At 33.5% G+C, this 18998-nt stretch overlaps 1 protein-coding gene across 1 annotated transcript in view; it reads left to right on the plus strand.

Moving 5' to 3' along the window:
• Nudcd1 (NudC domain containing 1) overlaps positions 1-18998 on the plus strand; it is a 74922-nt gene that overhangs the window by 19692 nt on the left and 36232 nt on the right. Inside the window, exons 3-6 of the mRNA XM_010619539.2 lie at positions 1675-1860; positions 8018-8198; positions 11764-11946; positions 14191-14398. Of these exons, the coding sequence (XP_010617841.1) occupies positions 1675-1860; positions 8018-8198; positions 11764-11946; positions 14191-14398 (758 nt within the window). The remainder of the gene's footprint in view (positions 1-1674; positions 1861-8017; positions 8199-11763; positions 11947-14190; positions 14399-18998) is intronic.

Raw genomic sequence — 18998 nt, forward strand, 5'->3', positions numbered from 1 at the left:
TACACACAGACACGTACACACAGACACACACACATGTAACAGATATTTATTTTATGTTTTTGACAAATGTTTTTCTCTTTGTAACCTACATTATTTTTTATTTATACAGAGGAAAATATTACCACCATGAAATGATAAAAATACTTAGACCTTCTAACAAAGCTCTCTTACTGTTCTTTTAACACATTTAGGTATTATCTGATATGGAATATTTCTGAAGATATTAAGTATAACTTTTTCCCAGAGGTTGTCTAGTGTCCCATTTGTTGACTAGTCCATTTCTTCTCAGTAAGTAGAAGTAACCACGTCATGTTCTTCGTGCTGATAACAGACATCAGCCTCTGGTAAAATTTTTTTCAACTGCCCTCTATTTAATAGCTGGATTAACTGATTTCTTTTTTTTTTTAAACATGTAAACTAGAGACCACAGTAAGTTTAATGTTTACTGCTGATCTACTCAGCACTATGTTGATACAATTTTGTTTCTTATTAGTTTAGTTTAAACTACACTTAGATTTGTTGTTTCTTTAAAACTGTGCCAGCTATGCTTGTTATTTTATATTTAATATTTATAATTATGCAAATCAGTAAAAGAAGAAATGGTGTTTTAGAGAAAATTAAATTGAATACTTCAAAAAGAAATGATGGGTCACTAAAAAACTGTGACTGAAGATATTATATATTTATTAAACTTTATTAATATGTCTATGATCCAAACAGTTCTAGGAGCAAGAAATGAAATAGTAGAAATCAAGGATGACTTTTATTGTATAAGAAAATCTTAACTACAAGTAAAACTTGAACCACAAAAAAGAAAAAAAAGTTGTTATATTGAGCTCCATTTGTTTTATGTAAAGAAGCTTATTTCCTAATAAGCCTTTTGATATATTTCCTTCTAAAACATTTTAGTGATGCAACCCATCTCTTAGCTTTACATTATAAAGGTACAGACACGATTAAAAATTTGTAAACAAAAACCTAAGTTTCTAGTAGTCAAAATATAGAGATTTCATACTGCAAGCTAATGACTGTGTAGACTTTTAGAACATGATGGGATATTTATAACTAGTGAATTAAAATACTGATCATTAACTACAATTAAAGAGAAAGTAAACCAGATTACTTTGCAATATTATCTATTGCTTTTTAACGACTTGAGAACCTAGTGACTTGAAACAATAAATAATTCTCATTTCACACAGTTTCTGTGGTCAGAAATCAGGGAGTGGTTTAAATTGGTAGTCAGGCTGTGGGTTTCTCGTGAGCTTATGATGACATCTAGGATGGCAGCCATTTGAAAGCTTGATTAAGGCCACAGGATACATTTCTAAGAATGACTTACTCATAGGGTGCTGGTTATTGGCCTGGGCCCTCAGTTCCTCCCCTTACGGGTTTTTCCGAGAGCTACTTGGGCACCTTTACATCATGGTAGCTACTTTCACTTAGAGCATGGCATCCAAGAATGACAGCAAGAAAGAAGATGAAAGTGTTTGATGATTTATAGGCCTCAAGTTTACATACCATTCATCCTGTCTACTGTATTTAATTCATGAGGTACAGCTCATACTCAGAGGTGGCAGAATTAGTTCTAACTTCCGTGTTACACTACATCATGTATGTGTGTGGATCCCCGAAGAGGAAGCGAATCACTTGAAATGTTTGGTTTCCTTTTAGGACACTGCTTTAGGGAAACCACGAGAGGTATTTCGACTTCCTACAGATTTGACAGCATATGACAATCGCCTTTGTGCATCTGTGCATTTCACGTCATCCACTTGGGTTACCTTGTCAGATGGAACTGGAAGATTGTATGTCATTGAAACAGGTGAACGTGGAAGTAGTGCTTCTGAAAAATGGGAGGTGAGTGATGTTTTTTTCTTTTTAAGATTATGCAAAGTCCAGAAAGCATATGCAAATTGGACTTTATTTATTTTAATAACACTTTCAAAGGCAGTCTACATGTACCTTTTTGATTTTTCTAATGTAACATTCTCTGTCTCAATTTAATTATGAGATACGCTTTTTAGAGAATGGGTGTTAACCACTCCTGTTTTGATCTAGAGTCGGTGCCATTGTCAAGAATTACATTTATTTTTTTGCAGATACGTCCTGAGTGTTTCATATATGTAAAGCACTTCCATGAGCATTGACAAAAGTTGACATTGCTGTCTTTTTCTTCTCTACACTCATGTTAGGTCTGCTCATATATTTGTACTGCTCTGGTTGTTTACCAGTGTATTCCCTTATAGTATAAAATCTAAGGACTAGTCTGGATTTTTTTTTTCTTTTTATTGAGTTTATTGGTACAATCCAGGTATACAATACAGTTACATTCATCATTGGGATTCTGTACCTTTACATAATAGGTCATGATTCTCATTTTTTCCCCTTGTCACTGCCGTCCTTTCACCCCCTCCTCCCCTCCCCATTTACAAACACTTTATTTCCATTTTTTCAGTTTCTCATATTTTTTTTCTCTCCCTTATTACCTTTCCCCCACCCTTCCCACTTTCCCTACACCTTTAGCCCTTTACTTCCTATTTCACATTATTAATTGTCTCATTAGGATCCTGTGTACTATTATAGTTTTTCACACCAAAGAAACTATTCGGTATTTCAGTTAAAGAAATCTCCGTATGAACATTAAAAATAGGGAATCCTAAAATAAAACTAAAAAGGAAAGTAAAAGAGAAAAAGCTATGATGTCACATTAAAATAATCCTTAATTCTGCTGATGAAAATGGTCCCTGAACATATTTAAATTGCTTCTTGCTCTTATAGTCTTACCTTATTCTTTTTTTTTTCATTATTTAGAGAATACTTTATTAGTTTCTGTAATCAAACCCACGTAGATATGACCTTACATATTTAGTACGATGTGTTACCCCTGTATACATGGAAAAAAATAAAAAATAAAAATGAAAAAAATTAACATTTCTAGACCACTATGATGGCTGTCCATTTCTGTACAATGCCAACTCAACACAGTAAATTGGGATGACTTTTTGCAAATTTGGCAGCACCGTTAAAGTTTCCCAAAATTCAATTTAGCAACAGCTTTTCCAGGTTCTGCAGTCATCTGAACAAAATTATAGACATTCAACACATTCCATTAAAACAAAACAAAACAAAAAGAAACAAAGAAAAGAATAATATCCAGAAAACAGCAAAGTTCTATTGCTGTTGTGATACCTAGCACCATTTTTTTTTATTAGCATCTTAATCATCATCTGGAAAGAGAACATTCTAGAGTAATATCACTAAATGTAGCTCTGATAAAGCACAGTCCCTACTATGTATCATAAAGCAGGTATAAGATATTTTACATTCATAGAGGTATGATACAGTACCGTCCTATGTCAATAATACTAGAATCAGTTTTGGTTTGAAATTTACTTTGTCTGCAGATAAGATTGCTGCCCCTGTTTTTTTCTGAGCTCCTGTCACATGGAGAATTGTTTTCCATCTTTTCACTTTCAGTCTCTGGGCTTCTTTTTGCACTAGGTGTGTTTCTTGTATACAACATGTTGTTGGATTTTGCTTCTTATTCCATTTTGCCAGTCTATTTCTCTTGATTGGTGAGTTGAGGCCATTGACATTGCTGGTTGTAATTGATATGTACTGACTTATTACATGTTATTGGGCTTTTGTTGGCTCTTTTTACTTTTTCACATTGTCCTTTTAATTTCTTGCCTTGCCTATTTGATTTGCTCTGTTGGGCCTCATGGTGTTGTTGCATTCATTGTCTTTTTCTAGGATCTTGTTTAGAATTCCTTGTAGTGCTGGTTTGCTATTCATGTAGTTTCTCAGGTGTTCTTTGTCGTGAAAGTATCTTATTTCCCCATCCATTTTGAAAGAGAGTTTTGCTGGATACATCAGTCTAGGTTGGAGGTTCTCTTTTAGTACTTGAAATATCTCATTCCAGGCTCTCCTTGCCCCAAGGATTTGTGTTGAAAAGTCTGCTTTGATTCTGATGGGCTTTCCTTTATATGTGATTTGTTTCTTTTCTCTTACTGCTTGTAGTATTTTGTTCTTCTGTTGGGTTTCTGGGATCTTGATTATTATATGTCTAGGTGTAGATTTTTTTTGATTGTAGCTAGTTGGGGTCCTGTATGCCTCAGTTATCTGAATGTCAAATTCTTCCCCTCTCTTTGGGAAGTTTTTTGTCATTAATTCTGTGAACAGCTTTTTTAAGTCATTTGTATTTTCTCCTACTACTTCATGTATTCCTATCAGTCTTATGTTATTCTTCTTTGCATCATCTAGGAGTTGTTGGATCGATTTCTCATGATCCCTTACTGTTTTTAAGAGACCTCTCTTTTCATGGTCACTGACTGCAATCTTATCTTCTATATCTGAGAGTCTATCTTCACATTCTTTTATTCTGTTAGGTACACTTTCTATGGAGTGTTTAATCTCCTGGATATCTGTTTGAATCTGTTTTATGGATTCCATTTCTTTCCTATGTTGAGTGTTTATTTTTTCCATTTCTTTCTTATGCTGGGCCTTCATGGCTTCTATCATGGTTCTGATCTCATCTATTTTTTTGTCAGTTTCTGCTCTAGAGTCTCGAATCACGACTTCCATTTTGCTCACTATCTCTATGGTTATCTGGGAAATTAGTTCTGTTTTGAATTTTTCTAGAGCCTGATTGATCTGTTTTGTTACTTCCTGTGCTTTGAGTTCAGGGTGTCCTGGTGTTTCACTATCGGCCTTTTCATCCTCATTTGCCCTACTGTTTGCCATTGGTGGACTGGAAGTCTGTCCTTGTGTCTTTCTTAAGTGTTTTCTCATGTTTACTTTTGTTGTTGGACTGTCCTTGGTTTACTCTCTGGTTTATCACCCAAATCTTCCTTATATATTTACGCCCTAGCTTCTGTGTCTCTAACGACCCACATTCTCATCTTCATAACATCAGAGAAACAGCTCATCAAATCATCCGCAATGCTTTATCCCACCTGATACAATCAGCAACACATTAAGATCCAGCACAACTTAGACACTGACCACCTGTGGTAGTCACTCGTCTATCACCCTTAAACCATTTGAATTAAATTGAAATCAAGAAGCAGTCCAGAACATGTCTACAGTGAACAAAATTTCAATATAGTGTACTTACCATTTAATTGCTCAGACGGAGCGAGGATGCAAGACCTCTGGTCTCAGTTAGCTGATGGCTGAACCCCATGACTCTGACTGACCTCAGGCTGCAAGGCCCAGATTGAGTTCCCCAATCTTCTGAATGGTTGAACTCCACAACATTTTATTACAGGTTTCCCCCGCCCTTTCTTTAAAGATGTTCAAAGTTGGGAACTCAGAAAAATACCCTTGATGACCACCTCTGCCTCTGCAGAATGGGTCCAAAGACTGACACAGGAGGTCTGAGAGTGCGGTGGGGGCACGACTTATGGGGGTTCAGGGGCGCCTGCGGCTACCTCCCAGCACTTGAGCAATGGCGGCTGGGTCAGGAGCAGGCGTGGTTCTTGAATAGTCTGGATTTTGATGCTAATAACAAGGAATTAGCTTTTCCAGAGCCTATTTTTGAAAGTAGAAGAAAATGATGAGTTATCAAATGAGTTAATGTTTCAGCTCTTTTAAATTATACTAATAAATACATGTAATACTACTACTCTATAAATCTCAATATTTTTAATTTGAGTAACTATAAATTTAATATTTTTAGATGTTATAAAAATATTTTTATCCATCAAGAGATGGCAGTAAATACAAGGCTTTAATTATGTGAGAAAAACCAGGGAGAGCTTACCTATTTTTCTAAGTTTTATGAAATGGTATACTTCCAAGTTGTAATATATTCAAAACACACAATAAATAACCATAATAACTGCTTGTTTAAAAGAGGTCTTGGGGCTGAGGATGTGTAGCTCAGTGGCAGAGTGCCTGCCTGGCAAGTGTGATTCCTCTTACCGAAAAAATAAAATAAATAAGAGGGCTTGAATTCACAGTTTCAAATATTCATTGAATGTTCTGGCATTTTCTACTCTGGCCTCTGTTATTAGCTTTAAAACCAAAAATTAAAACACTGTAATGTGTTTCAGGTTTAGATAGTTGAACAGAAGGAAGGTGTTTTGAAAATGGTAGATATAAAAACATAAATGAGAATTTATTATTTCACTTAGAATTCTGTTGATTTTGAGCAGGGAGAACTGACTCAGCTTACTGTCAGCTAGAAATAGCTGACCACAGCATCAGAGTCTGCTCATAACCATGAAATCAACTAGAAGAGGTGTATATGGACTCATCATTCTTTTGGTTTCTGTGTTCCCTTATCATACAGTAGGCCTTCAATAATTTTTTAATCACTTAAAAATTTAAGTCTATCTCATGCCCTTTGTACTATACACTGCTGTAATAAAATAAGCATCCTTATGAGAGGTTTTCAGTTAATAAAAGGGTTTTTTGTATTTGGAGGCAATGGGAGGAGAATGGAAATTTGGCATTAATTGAGGGAAAAGGGATACCATAGAATATTGGTCATGTTAAGGAACAATTTAGACAAGCTTTAGGACTTTGGGGAAATTGGTTTAATAAAAGGGAAGCTAAAGGTGGATGTGATTAAGGGGCATGCTAGGGTATAAAGAGGGCAATGATGGTGGCGGTGATTAAAGTATAGAAAATGAAATTAAAGGAGATAAAGAGGACTGCCTACTCAAGATGTGTCACCACTGATAGAGGCACTAGATTGCAACAGTGTCATAGTTGAGATGCCAGGCTTGTTGGGACTAGGAGTCTCTAGATCCCCTTTTCATTTACAAAAGATCTATCTCTCTGTTTTCATAAAAAATAAAGGAGACTAAGGGTCTCTGTATGACTGTTTTTACGGGTCTAGTCATCTTTTCCTCTAGCCTCATTCCATTTCTTCTTACTGAGTAGAAGGAAGAAAAAGGAAGCAATAAACTAGCTGCTTGTACCTGCCAAAATCTGTCATTTTCTCTTCTTGCCTTTAGTTTCCACTAACCCCCAAGCAAAAGCAAAGCTCAGTCAACCTATTTAAAACTGTCTTCATCTGTCATCTTGGTTTGGAGTATTTGAGGGCGTGTGTGTATGTTTATGAAAGTCTTCAGAGTGAATGCCTAAGGGCTACTATTTAAACAACTTGAGCAAAAGAGCTCAAACACAGAGAAATTGATGACGTGGCTCAATTTTCTTTATTAGGCTTTCAAGTAGAAAGATATATGAAATCTCTCCGTACAGATTTTAAAAGGGCTGACATTTTTAGTTAGGTTTTCTTTTCAACTCTTCGTGTTTTTATTTATTTAGGAGTTGTGTTTATGAATCAAGTCTTAAAACTCCCAATTAATGTTTTAATAAAAATGTAATAGTCCTTTAGATCTTGTCTTTATGGTATAATTTGATAGGATTCTAAGTGTCTATATTTGATTGGGTGGGGAGAACATCTTGAAGGTTATATTTTAAAACTTGTCAAATTATCTTTTAAATGTAAATGGGCTTTATTTGTTTTATTAAGAATTTAAGTGATTTGTTTTCTGATGCCTTTTATTTTCTTTGAAAACTTCTAGGAAATGAAAACAATAGGGAAAAAACTTACCTCCACAGGTGTGTACACTTGCACACAGTGTCTAGAATCTAAGATGAAGCAGAAGTAAATCATGTGTGAGGCAGGAGAAAAGATGGAGAAATGAACATTGACCTGCCTGTGTTATTTCTTTCAGTGTAGAGCACTTTTTCCCCTTTAGAATTATTTTCTAGAAGATTATTTTAAGTCCTTTTTCTCCTTTAGATGCTGTTTGGATGCCTTGTAATTTTCTGTTTTTAAACCAAGGTTACTGATTTTTTTTCCTCTTTTTTACTATTACATACTCTTTTAAAGTTCTTTCTTCAAGGAATATTTATTTAGATGCAGCCTATATTTAAATGCTCATTTTACGTTTTAATTCTAATAGTATTCAAAATAATTTTGTTAGGATTTTATGTGTTCTTCCTGTACTGTCTGTTCATGTAAATGTACATTTTTGTACATCTAATTATTTTGTAGATTGTGTTCAATGAAGAGCTTGGGGATCCTTTCATCATAATTCACAGTATCTCTTTGCTAAAAGCTGAAGAACATTCGATAGCTACCTTACTTCTTCGAATAAAGAAAGAGGAATTGGATATGAAAGGAAGTGATTTCTATGTTTCTTTGGAATGGATCACTATCAGTAAGAAAAATAAAGGTAAAATAAAGTGAAATTCTGAATTTCTAGTGGTACCACCATTTACCAGGTTTTGAAATACAAGGTTATCCCTGTAAATGCTGTTTGCTTTTCCTTAGGTACTGTGTTATGGTTGTAGCACCTGCTCCTCCAAGTACGATAAATATCTATAGTTTGTCTTGAGGTCTGACTTATATAAAGCTATAATGTTTCCATAGCCAGTTATGTGTTTGTAAAATTGCAAATATTACATAATCTTTGAAGACTTTCATTTGCACATTTTTAATATAGCCAGGAATATACACACAAGAATCATATATATAAAACCCAAGTGTAAATGAACGATAAACTATGGTTCAATTTAAATGTGGATAAATAAGAATACCAAGACAGAAATAAACACTTTAGTTCACTGAGCTTTGCCTTTTGCTTCTATTCTCCATAAAACTTCCTTTTCTCACCTGGTGTGAGTCCATATGTAAAAAGTCCTGAAAGTAGAGCTACTTGATTGAACCTGTCAGCTTTTAACTTGACATTAGAAATTACTTTCTCATGTATTAATTAAGGCTTCTATAATGGTAAGAGTGTGTCCTTGGCCTTTCTTTACTTCTTACTGACTCACCAAGTGTTTTTGTTGGTTTTTTTTTTTCAGTATTTGAGAGCCAACAGAACTTTTTTTCAGTTACTTTTTATTAACTTACTAAATTAACTTACATCTCTACAGAAAGTTAGTTTCTTGGAATACAGCTAGTTTATGATTTAAGAAAGGATATCAATTTTTTTCTAAGGTCTTTTCCTTTAATTCTGAAATAAGCACTGCCACCAAGATATATCTTATGTTCCTATAGATATGAATGAAAATCATTAGTAAGCTTATTAAATCGTCTAAATTTGTTCTTTGAGGTATTCAGTATGATTTATTTGTTCTTCCCTGGACTTAGTTTCATCTGTGGAAGAGCACAATAACTTAACACTTTAGATTAATCATTGAAAAGTTTTTCTGCAAAAGACCAGATGGTAAACATATAGTCCGTGTCATAGCCTTTTAACCATGCCACTGTGGTACAGAAGCAGCCATTGACAATCCATGTGAGAATGAGTAGAGCTGTGTTCCAATAACAGTTTGTTTATGAATCTTGACCTTTGAGTGTTCTATGAATATTATGCATATTTAAATATTCTTTTGACTTTTAACCATTTAAAAATAAAATTTGTAATTCACGGGCAATGCAAAACTAGATCTAGATTCAACTTTGGCTCATGAGCCATGGTTTGCATACTCCTACTTTAGAAAATAGATGATTGAATTTTTTAAATTACAAATATAAATCACTAATAGAAATTATCATATATATTCCTTCTCTCTTTTCCCAAGACACTTGGTTCTGTACTTTAGCACAGTACACAGTGTCTCATCAAATTGTTTTCAAACACAGCATCAGTCTACTTTGAGTCTTATCACCTCATCTTCATCTGTGTTTCCCCACCCCACCTAGACATATAATTAGATTCATCTGTCTTTTTCCTTCCAAGATTGTAATTATAGAAACATCTATCCTCTTTATGGTCTCCTTTATCATTCTTAATGTCTTGTTTAGCTCTTAGCTGTTAATTTTTTTTGTTCTTTTTCCCCTCTTTTTTTGTTTGGTTTTTTTGAGGCAGGGTCTCACTATGTAGTTGAAACTGACCTGGAACTCATTATGTAGCCCAGGCTGGTCTCAAACTCATTGCAATCCCCCTGCCTCGGCCTCCTGAGTGCAGGGATTACAGACGTGCACCACCATGCCCAGTTTAATAGTTGCCTCCTTTTTTTTGTACTAGGGATTGAACCCAGGGCCTTTGCACTGAGCTGCATCCCTCTCCTCCCCACTGCTCTTTCCAGAATTTGTTGAATGAAACACTGAACTAATTATATATAATGTAGTCAGTTGAAATTGAAAACATACATGCAATAAATATCCCTTTTATATGTTAAGCATAGTCGTTTCTGAAAAATTTACTTACTCGAATCCACTGTTTATCACCTATTACTGTCTGTTCCACATATGTTGAGAAAAATCCCTCTATAAAATGTATAGCACCCAAGTTTGGGTATTCATAGGACTGTTTGTCCTGCATGTATCTGTAGAGGAAGCGTAGTTTTTAGTTCCTTCATGAAATTACTAGCCTGTTCTTAAATATGTATAGTTTGAATGTGTGAGTGCAGGTGTTTTAGAACAAAACAATGGCAGATGTTTTAGAACAAATTACATTATTAGATTTAATTAATAACTATAATACTGGGTTGACTTTTAACTACTCAGTTTGAAACTTACAATTACAACCCACTTTACAGAGTAACAGTGTAAGTAAAGATATGGACTCAGATGAAAGTATTATTTAAAACAAAATAATCCTATCTTCACTGGAGAATAAATTTAGTTAATCTAGCAAATTTGGGGGATTACTTAATTGTTTATATCTTTAAAATTACAAACGCTATTTTAAAGGTGATATTTTAGGTAAGTCAGTCACTTTGAATATCCAGAGTTCTCCTATCCACTGGAAACTTATGCGATGGACATGTTTTATATGTGTACTGCTTACTACATATAGTAGCTACTAGCCGTTTGGCTGTTGAGCAGTTGAAATGTGACTAGTATGCCTGAGAACTTGCATTTTAAACTTTGCTTAATTTTAACTAAACAGCTACTTGTGGCCATTGGCTACCACATTGGACAGCAAATTTTATGAGACTAAATATTTTTATTTTATTTTACTTCCTCTCATTGAGTTTATTGGTACATTTTAGGTATACGGTACAGTTACATTCATCATTGGGATCTTGTACCTCTACATGACAGGTCTTGGTTCTCATTCTTTCCCCTTATCCCTGCCCTCCCTTCACCTTCCTCCTTTCCCCATTTACAAACACTTGATTTCCATTTTCTCATATTTTTTTCTTTTCCCTTATTACCTTTCCACTACCCTTCCCACTTTCCCTACACCTTTAGCCCTTTTCTCCCTATTTCGCATTGTCAATTATATCATTAGGATCTTATGTACCATTATAGTTTTTCACACCAGAGAAGCTATTTGGTATTTACACATGTGACTTATTTATTTCACTAGGAGTATATCCTCAATATGTATCCATTTTCCTATGAATGACTCTTAATTTCTCATTCTTTATGGCTGAGTAGTATTCCATTTTACAGAAAAACCACATCTTTATCTGAGACTGAATATTATTAAATAGGGATTTATTTATGGAAAATTAGATTGTAAAATTTTTATTCTTATGAAAATTTTTATTTTGAAAAGACAGTGTGCCTTTTAATAGATATGTATCCATTCCTATGAATGACTCTTAATTTCTCATTCTTTATGGCTGAGTAGTATTCCATTTTACAGAAAAACCACATCTTTATCTGAGACTGAATATTATTAAATAGGGATTTATTTATGGAAAATTAGATTGTAAAATTTTTATTCTTATGAAAATTTTTATTTTGAAAAGACAGTGTGCCTTTTAATAGTCGATTTAGAATACTTAAAATTAATATTAAGCGTAATGTTTTGTTCTAAAATACTTTATTTTCTTTAGATAATGTAAAATTTGAAATTACTAAGCGTCGTATTCTTCGTGGAAAGTCAGTGCCACATTACGCTGCTATTGAGGCAAATGGGAACAATCTAATGATTATTTCCTACAAGGCCTTCACATTTGTTCCTATTAGTCAGGAGTTTGAAGAAAATATGGATGAAGACATGTCAGAGAAAAACAAAGGTAATTTTGTGTTTAATCTTCATACCTAGAACTCCTCTGTGTTTATGCACATACATGTTTATCTTTTCTGTTTTGTCTTCTCAGATTATGGCCTCTACCAGGGCAGGATAGGTACTTAATTTTTCTTTATTTTCTACTGTATTTTTCAAAGAAATCTTTTGTAAAATATACAACCTGAATAGTGTAATCAGGCTTAATTTATTCATTTTGCAATTATCAAGCCAGGCATGATAATGCATACCTATAATTCCAGTGTTCTGGGAGGCTGAGGCAAGAAGATGTTAAGTGTGAGCCCAGCCTGGGCAGCTTAGCAAGTTGGCAAGACCCTGTCTCAAAATTAAAGTTTAAAAAGGGCTGGGATTATAGATCAGTGTGAAGTCTCAGCATTCTGTCCCCAGTATTGTATCAGAAGGAAAAAATTGTAATTATCACAGATATTTTATTATAACTATTTTTAGTAAATTTTATATTACATAATGATTAATTTTATCATGGGGAGTTTATAAGTGTACATGGTACATTTTTTTCATTCATCCCTACCCCTCTTATCCCTGAAAGTCAGTTTGCTTGATGTTTAATAAATATTTGTTTAATAAATGCCAAATAAATATGATAGTATTGAATATGGTATTCTTTTGAGATAAGCTAAACTACTGTACATGTTCTTGTCTTATTAAACTGACAGTTCATTCCTTGAGGGCAATATCAGTAGATTTTTAAAATATTGAATGAATAAATAAAGGTCATGTTTTAGGATGAGATTAACAAATCTTTAGAAGAAGTTTATATTTATATATGAAAGATATATATTCTTTTAAAGCTATTCAAGAGAACATGTGCTGATTATATTTCTGATTCCATAGCTGTATATAGCCAGAAAATATTACATTTATTTGAAATTTTTACAGTATTTAAGAATACATTCTATTCTTTGGGTCTCCTTTTTCTTTTTTTTTAATGACTTAAAAATTAGTTTCCCTCTTTTTGTAGTTTAAAAATGAATTATTTGCAAAGTATTTAAAATATTAAAGAATTAAATACTTTAAAATAACCCCAGGTTTATAAATGTATGCACCTCTCAATACAAAGCAGTTGTGCTTATTCGCCTAAATACCTTTGTGTCAGTCTCTTAATACATAACAATTGTTTACTCATAGACGATGGGCTTTTTTGTTAGGTTATGTTAAGATCCCTTTCCAAATATGTACTACCATTCTGTCTTAATTATGACATTAAATTCTCCTAAAACTTTTGCATAAATCCCTAGATGACATGCTCTTTTAAACTCCTTTAGTGACTAGGTGCAAAGAAATGAATAAGTGAATGCTTGGACCATTAGAACCATTCTGCCCACATAGCCAAGGACCGTGAAGTTCTGAGACACATTACAGCTAAGTGAAACACAAGTGTTTAAATCACTGTGAATACAACTATTGGTTTTCTTACTGATACCTTATATTATAACTTGAATTTACCCTTTTGTCACACAATTTTTACTTCAAAGGAAAAGTTATAATTTTTAGAAATTACAATAGTTTGTTAACACACTTAATACTTTTCTGAGTAATGCATGCTGGTTTTGTTTTTCTATAAACCACAAGAAGACTGGTATTGTCTATTGGATAGTTGGTATTGTTAAATAATACATTTTAAGACCTAAAGCATAATCTCTAAAGGCACAAATAGACATTGAGAGCAACTGACATTATACTTCACTGAGGAGATTTTAAAACTCCTAACCTTCCCTTTAGCCTGCTTCCTTGGATTTTATACTCAAGGCTCATGTGATTTTATAGTCCCTTCCCATCCTCATTGTCTGACAAGTTATCAACTGAGTTATTATTATTTGTAAACTGCCTTGCTAAGTTATGATGGAGGCATATTTCATATTCTTTGCAACTAGGAGTCTGGTTGAATTGAATGTTGGTGTGGTGCTACAGGAGAAAGAGGGAAAAGGAGAGGAGGGATATAAGGAGGCAGAGAGGGAACAGGAATAAAGAATTAATTAAAGAATTAATGTCCGTGTATTTTATGAATGCTTGTCATGTGTGTAATTAGGTAAGCCTGGAAGAGGAAAATGTCTAATACAATTGCTGGAGCTCTTTGAGTGAAAATTCCCCAATGCAGTCTGTGTGTTCATTTGAGATTCTTGTGGATTGGTGTTTATTTTTATATTCATAATCTCTAATTTTGTATGTTTCAGTCTCATTTTTATTATTACATAATGCATTTATCCTTTCCCAGTGGAACCTTTGTATTACTGGCGACAGACTGAAGATGATTTGACAGTAAGAGTACAGCTTCCAGAAGACATTACCAAGGAGGACATTCAAGTAGAGTTTTTACCTGATCACATCAGCATCATGCTGAGGAATATCCAGGTTTTAGAAGGAAAGCTCTACTCATCTATTGATCATGAAAGCAGTACATGGATAATAAAGGAGAATAATAGGTATTTTTTATAGTTGTTTTATATTTGAAATTTTTTGTTATTTTTTAAATTTTTGCTTTGTACAGTAGTTGCATCATGTATGAATATACTAATTCTGTTTGTATTCCTTATTATTCTTCCTAAGGTAGGTTAAAAGTGAAATTACTACATCAAAGAACATAATTGTAGTTAAGGTTAAAGAGATGAGCATACATAGTTATTCTCTTGCAGTATATGGTATAGCAGTGCTTTTCATTACTGGCTCTGGATATGGAAATAAGGTAAAAATAGTTACTCTGTGCTTTTAAAGTTTTGCAATAAAAATAATTTTTTCTGTTGAGTTTAATTTGCTTACTAAGTAACACATAACTGTTCTTTAAAGTTTAAAATGCACTATATGCAACAAGGTAGAATGAGAAAGCTCCTTTCAACCCAGGCCTACCAGTCCCAGGTCCTTCAAGGCCTTACAGCTATTGTTAGTTTGATTCCAGAGATACTTTGTGTATCTTAGTAACATGCATAGCTTTCTTTTTTTTCTTTTTACATATATCATTTGTACATCTTGCTCTTGTTCATTTTAACAATAAATCTTAAGATCTTTCTATTAAGAATATGTAACACTTTTATGCCTTTGTTGTATATTTTTTTAATAAATTTTATTTTTCCCATCCCCCCCAAGCCTGCTCCCCTCCCTGTGTATAAAAACTTTGTTTCCATTTTTTCCCTTCTGTTTTCACTTTTTTCTTGTCGCGTCCTTCCTTTCTTCCTCCGCCCTTGTTCCCCTTCCCATTTGAACACTTCATTATATTTTACTGTATTGATTATTCCATCATTTAAAAAATGGGTTTTCCATTTGTTGGACATTTAGATTGTTTGCAGTCTTTTGCTACAGTAAGTAACTATATATATGTCATTTTTACATGTGTAGGATTAGATATGAAGGATAAATTCCTGCAAGTGGAATAGTTAACATATTCTTTAATAATTAATATATTCTTTAATTAGGTCAAATACATTTTGTTTCTTATGTAAATTGGCTGTTTATATTTCTTTTATGAATTGTGTGTTTTAGGACAGACACATACAAAGTACATGATAAATTAGATTTCAACCAAAAATATTTTGCAAATCAAAATTGAAAATTTTAGCCCTTCTAAGAATATATTAAGAATACAAAAAGGTAAGGCAGGGACTGGAAAAAATATTCATGTTATTCATATTAAACAAAGGACTTGCGTCACATACTCAAAAGGAAATCCAGTCTTTTTATGGTCAAATGATTTTAATAGGCATGTCACAATAAAAATTAAATGAATAGTTAGCAGACATATGAAAAGTCATTATTAGTCATCAGGAAAATGATTACCTACTTTGTTACAAAGCAGTTCTATTCCTCAGTGTTCAACCATGGAAAATGAAAATGTATATTGGAAAACAAAGCCACAAAAGTTTGTAGAAGTATATTTAGAACCTTCACTAATAAAATTTTAATGTTCATGAAAACAAAGGTAAGTACACGTGTTATATTCATATATTCAAAACTACTTTGCAGACTAAAAGAAAGAACTATAGAGTATGTGGAATACTCCTGTAATCCCAGCCACTTAGGAGACAGAGGCAGGATTTTGAGTTCCAAGGGCAGTTCCAGCAATTTTGTGAGACCTTGACTCCTACAAAATAAGCAAAAAAAAAGACTACTGCCAGTGGTGGAGAACCGATGGCACCCATGTTATTGTGCATGTATGAGGTGTTTTGTTTTGTTTCATTTAATCAAAATGAAAACCTCAGTATTTAGGCTTAATTGCAGTGTTGGTGCCTTACAATAAATAAGTGGATTTTGGGTTGCTCTTTGGGCACTCGGTCTCTAAAAGGTTTGTCATCACTGCTCTACGGTATATAGTAGGATTGACTGGAAGAGGGTCCAGGACAGTTCCTGGATGCGGGAAATGTTCAGTATCTTCATTGCATTATACAGGTGAATACATTTATTAAACTCAGAAAATTCCACAAATTTTTGAATTTTGTTTATGTTAACTTCAATAAAAGGAATAAAAATATGTTTTAAATTGATTAATGAAGTTTTTTACGGAACTTTGCCCCAATGACCCTACTCCCATCTTCTTTGCACATATCTTGTCCCAGATAGTTCACTCATCAATTATTTGAGTTCATTAAATTTATTTCATTGTAGATTAAATCTTAGTAATTACTGTGTTTGTAAGTAGATTAATGAATAGCATTAGACATTTAAGTTTTAAAATGATCAGAGTTCAGCAGAAATGGTTATTTGGTTGATTTAAAGTGCATTTTTTTTGTTTGAATTATAGCATCACATTTTGATTCCTGAATATTATGGTTCAGCATTAATATCACCACGTTTATCAGTGATGTGGAAAAAACTACAGTAATATTTTCAATACAAACTGAACACCCATTTTTATAGGAAAACTGCTTCTTGTCTCCACACTCAGTCTGTCTTTTCCATACATTAGCCCAAATTAAGAGCAACTGCAAGCTGGACACAGTCCACACACACTTGCAATCCCAGCTATTCAGAAGGCTGGGCAGGATTGCAAGATCAAGCCCAGCCCTGACAATTTAACAAGACCCTATCTCAAGTACAAAGAATTGGGGGTGTAGCTCAGGGAGAGACTATAGGCACAGCACCATGATGAAATCAGTCAATCTACAAAACCTCCAAAATGGAGAAACTCCTTTAGTTTAAGCTCTTCTAGGCAAAATGAACCCATAAAACATAGAAATGATCTAAAGACTTTAACTGGAATTTCTGGTTGTAATTTTTTTTCCCCAGTGTATTAAATTGTAGTTTGGGGACATTTCTCACCTAAACATGATCTCATATCATAAATGAGCAAACCAACATTGAAATATTTGCAGTTAATTTGATGTTCTTAACAGCACTTAACTCTGCCTCAATTTATTATTACATGGAATGTGTGTTTACTCTTTTTAGAAAGCAGCTTTCATATGACACCCTGGTTTGTTTATGGAAAAGCTTCTTATGGTTCTTGTGACTTTGGCACTTTGTAACTTCACACATCAAAATGACTTGTGGACATTAAATGCCACTTAATTCAGCACTAATTTTTGGTTGCTTATTTATAAAAATTTGCCTGTGTCTCTGAAGAGAGTCAGACACAACTTTACTAGTAAAGCAAAAAGTGACATCAAAGTATCTTCCACAGGAGATCGTACTGGTAGGTGGTTGAAAACATTCTGTTCTACCCATTCCAAAGTTTCTAAAGATCATACTGTATCTTGGCTGCTGTTTTCTATTTCTAAAAGTAGTTGTTTTAAAATTAACAAGACCATCAATTTCAAGTCCAGCTTGTTTTTGTCAAAATATATATTGAGAATACCTGGTGTCAAAACTCAACATTTATCATAATATAGGTTATATTTCCCTCTATCCAAAACCTGAATTTTTATGAAACATTCAAAGAGAACATCCCAACAGCTTAACTTCACTTTTGCTAGTTCAGTTTTTTTTCCATAGTTTTCTTTAGTTTGGGTACCCTATGGAGCAATATATATATATATATATGGTTCTTGACTAGCAGCATAGGACCCATGTGAGTCTATTAGCACAGTCTACATCATGCGATTCTAAAAGATAACCAGTTCAAAGAAAATTTTTAATTTAAAAAAAGATATCCTGATTCATGTTATTAATGGAGATATTTAATGACTTGGCTACTTTTTTTAGTATATGAAAGATAATTACCTGAAAGTTTCTTTATATTGTATATGTTCACATATTCTATTTCATTATGTTTATATGAATGTTAGAGGTTTCAGGATAGCATTTGTAAAAGAGCAAACCAACTAAAACATGTTGTTAAATCTAAGTCATCAAGCAGTAACCCAGTAAAAATCCAGGAGAATAGCTGGAGTTCATACAAATTAGTTTCAGTATTCAGTACATGAACATAGGCCAGTACTGTTTTTCTAGTAGATATGAGGTCCTTAAATATTACTTTGTGTTACAAAAGATAATATACCATAAAGTGTAGGTGGTATAATTGGTTTAGAAAATACATGTTTTGTACTTGATTAAATTATTCATATTTCTAAGTTCCAACAGTTTTCTTTCTTCCTTTGGGAGGATTTGTTAAACTAGTTTATAATTTAATCTGTATGGTATGTGTTTCTGTTTTGCTTGACTAGCAGGGTATAGTGCTAGTTTTTAAATGTAGTAATGTGAGGTGGGTGTGGTGGTTCATACCTATAATCCCAGCACTGGGTAGGCTAAAGCAAGAGGATCAATCATCGTGGGTTTGAGGCCAGCCTGGGCTATATAGTGAGTTCAGGGCCAGCCTGAACTACAAAACAACAGCAACAGGCTTAAAGGGCTACATTATCAAGGTGTGCAAATTAGCAGGGACTCAGAAATAACTTGTTTGAACTCTTTCCAACTTCTGTAGTTAGTAGCCAAGGACATGTTTATACATTCTGGCCACTGGGTGAAAGCTCTTTAAAAGTTATTTTTGTATGTTTTTTCAGACAGGCAGAATAGTACAGTAATGAAGAACATAGATTTGCAGCCAGACTGCTTTACTAGCTTGTGACCTTGGCAAGTTACTTAACCTCTCAGTGCTTT

This window comes from Fukomys damarensis, unplaced genomic scaffold (assembly GCF_012274545.1).
Source record: "Fukomys damarensis isolate Sample0158 unplaced genomic scaffold, DMR_v1.0_HiC HiC_scaffold_5, whole genome shotgun sequence".
In the NCBI taxonomy this organism is placed as follows: domain Eukaryota; kingdom Metazoa; phylum Chordata; class Mammalia; order Rodentia; family Bathyergidae; genus Fukomys; species Fukomys damarensis.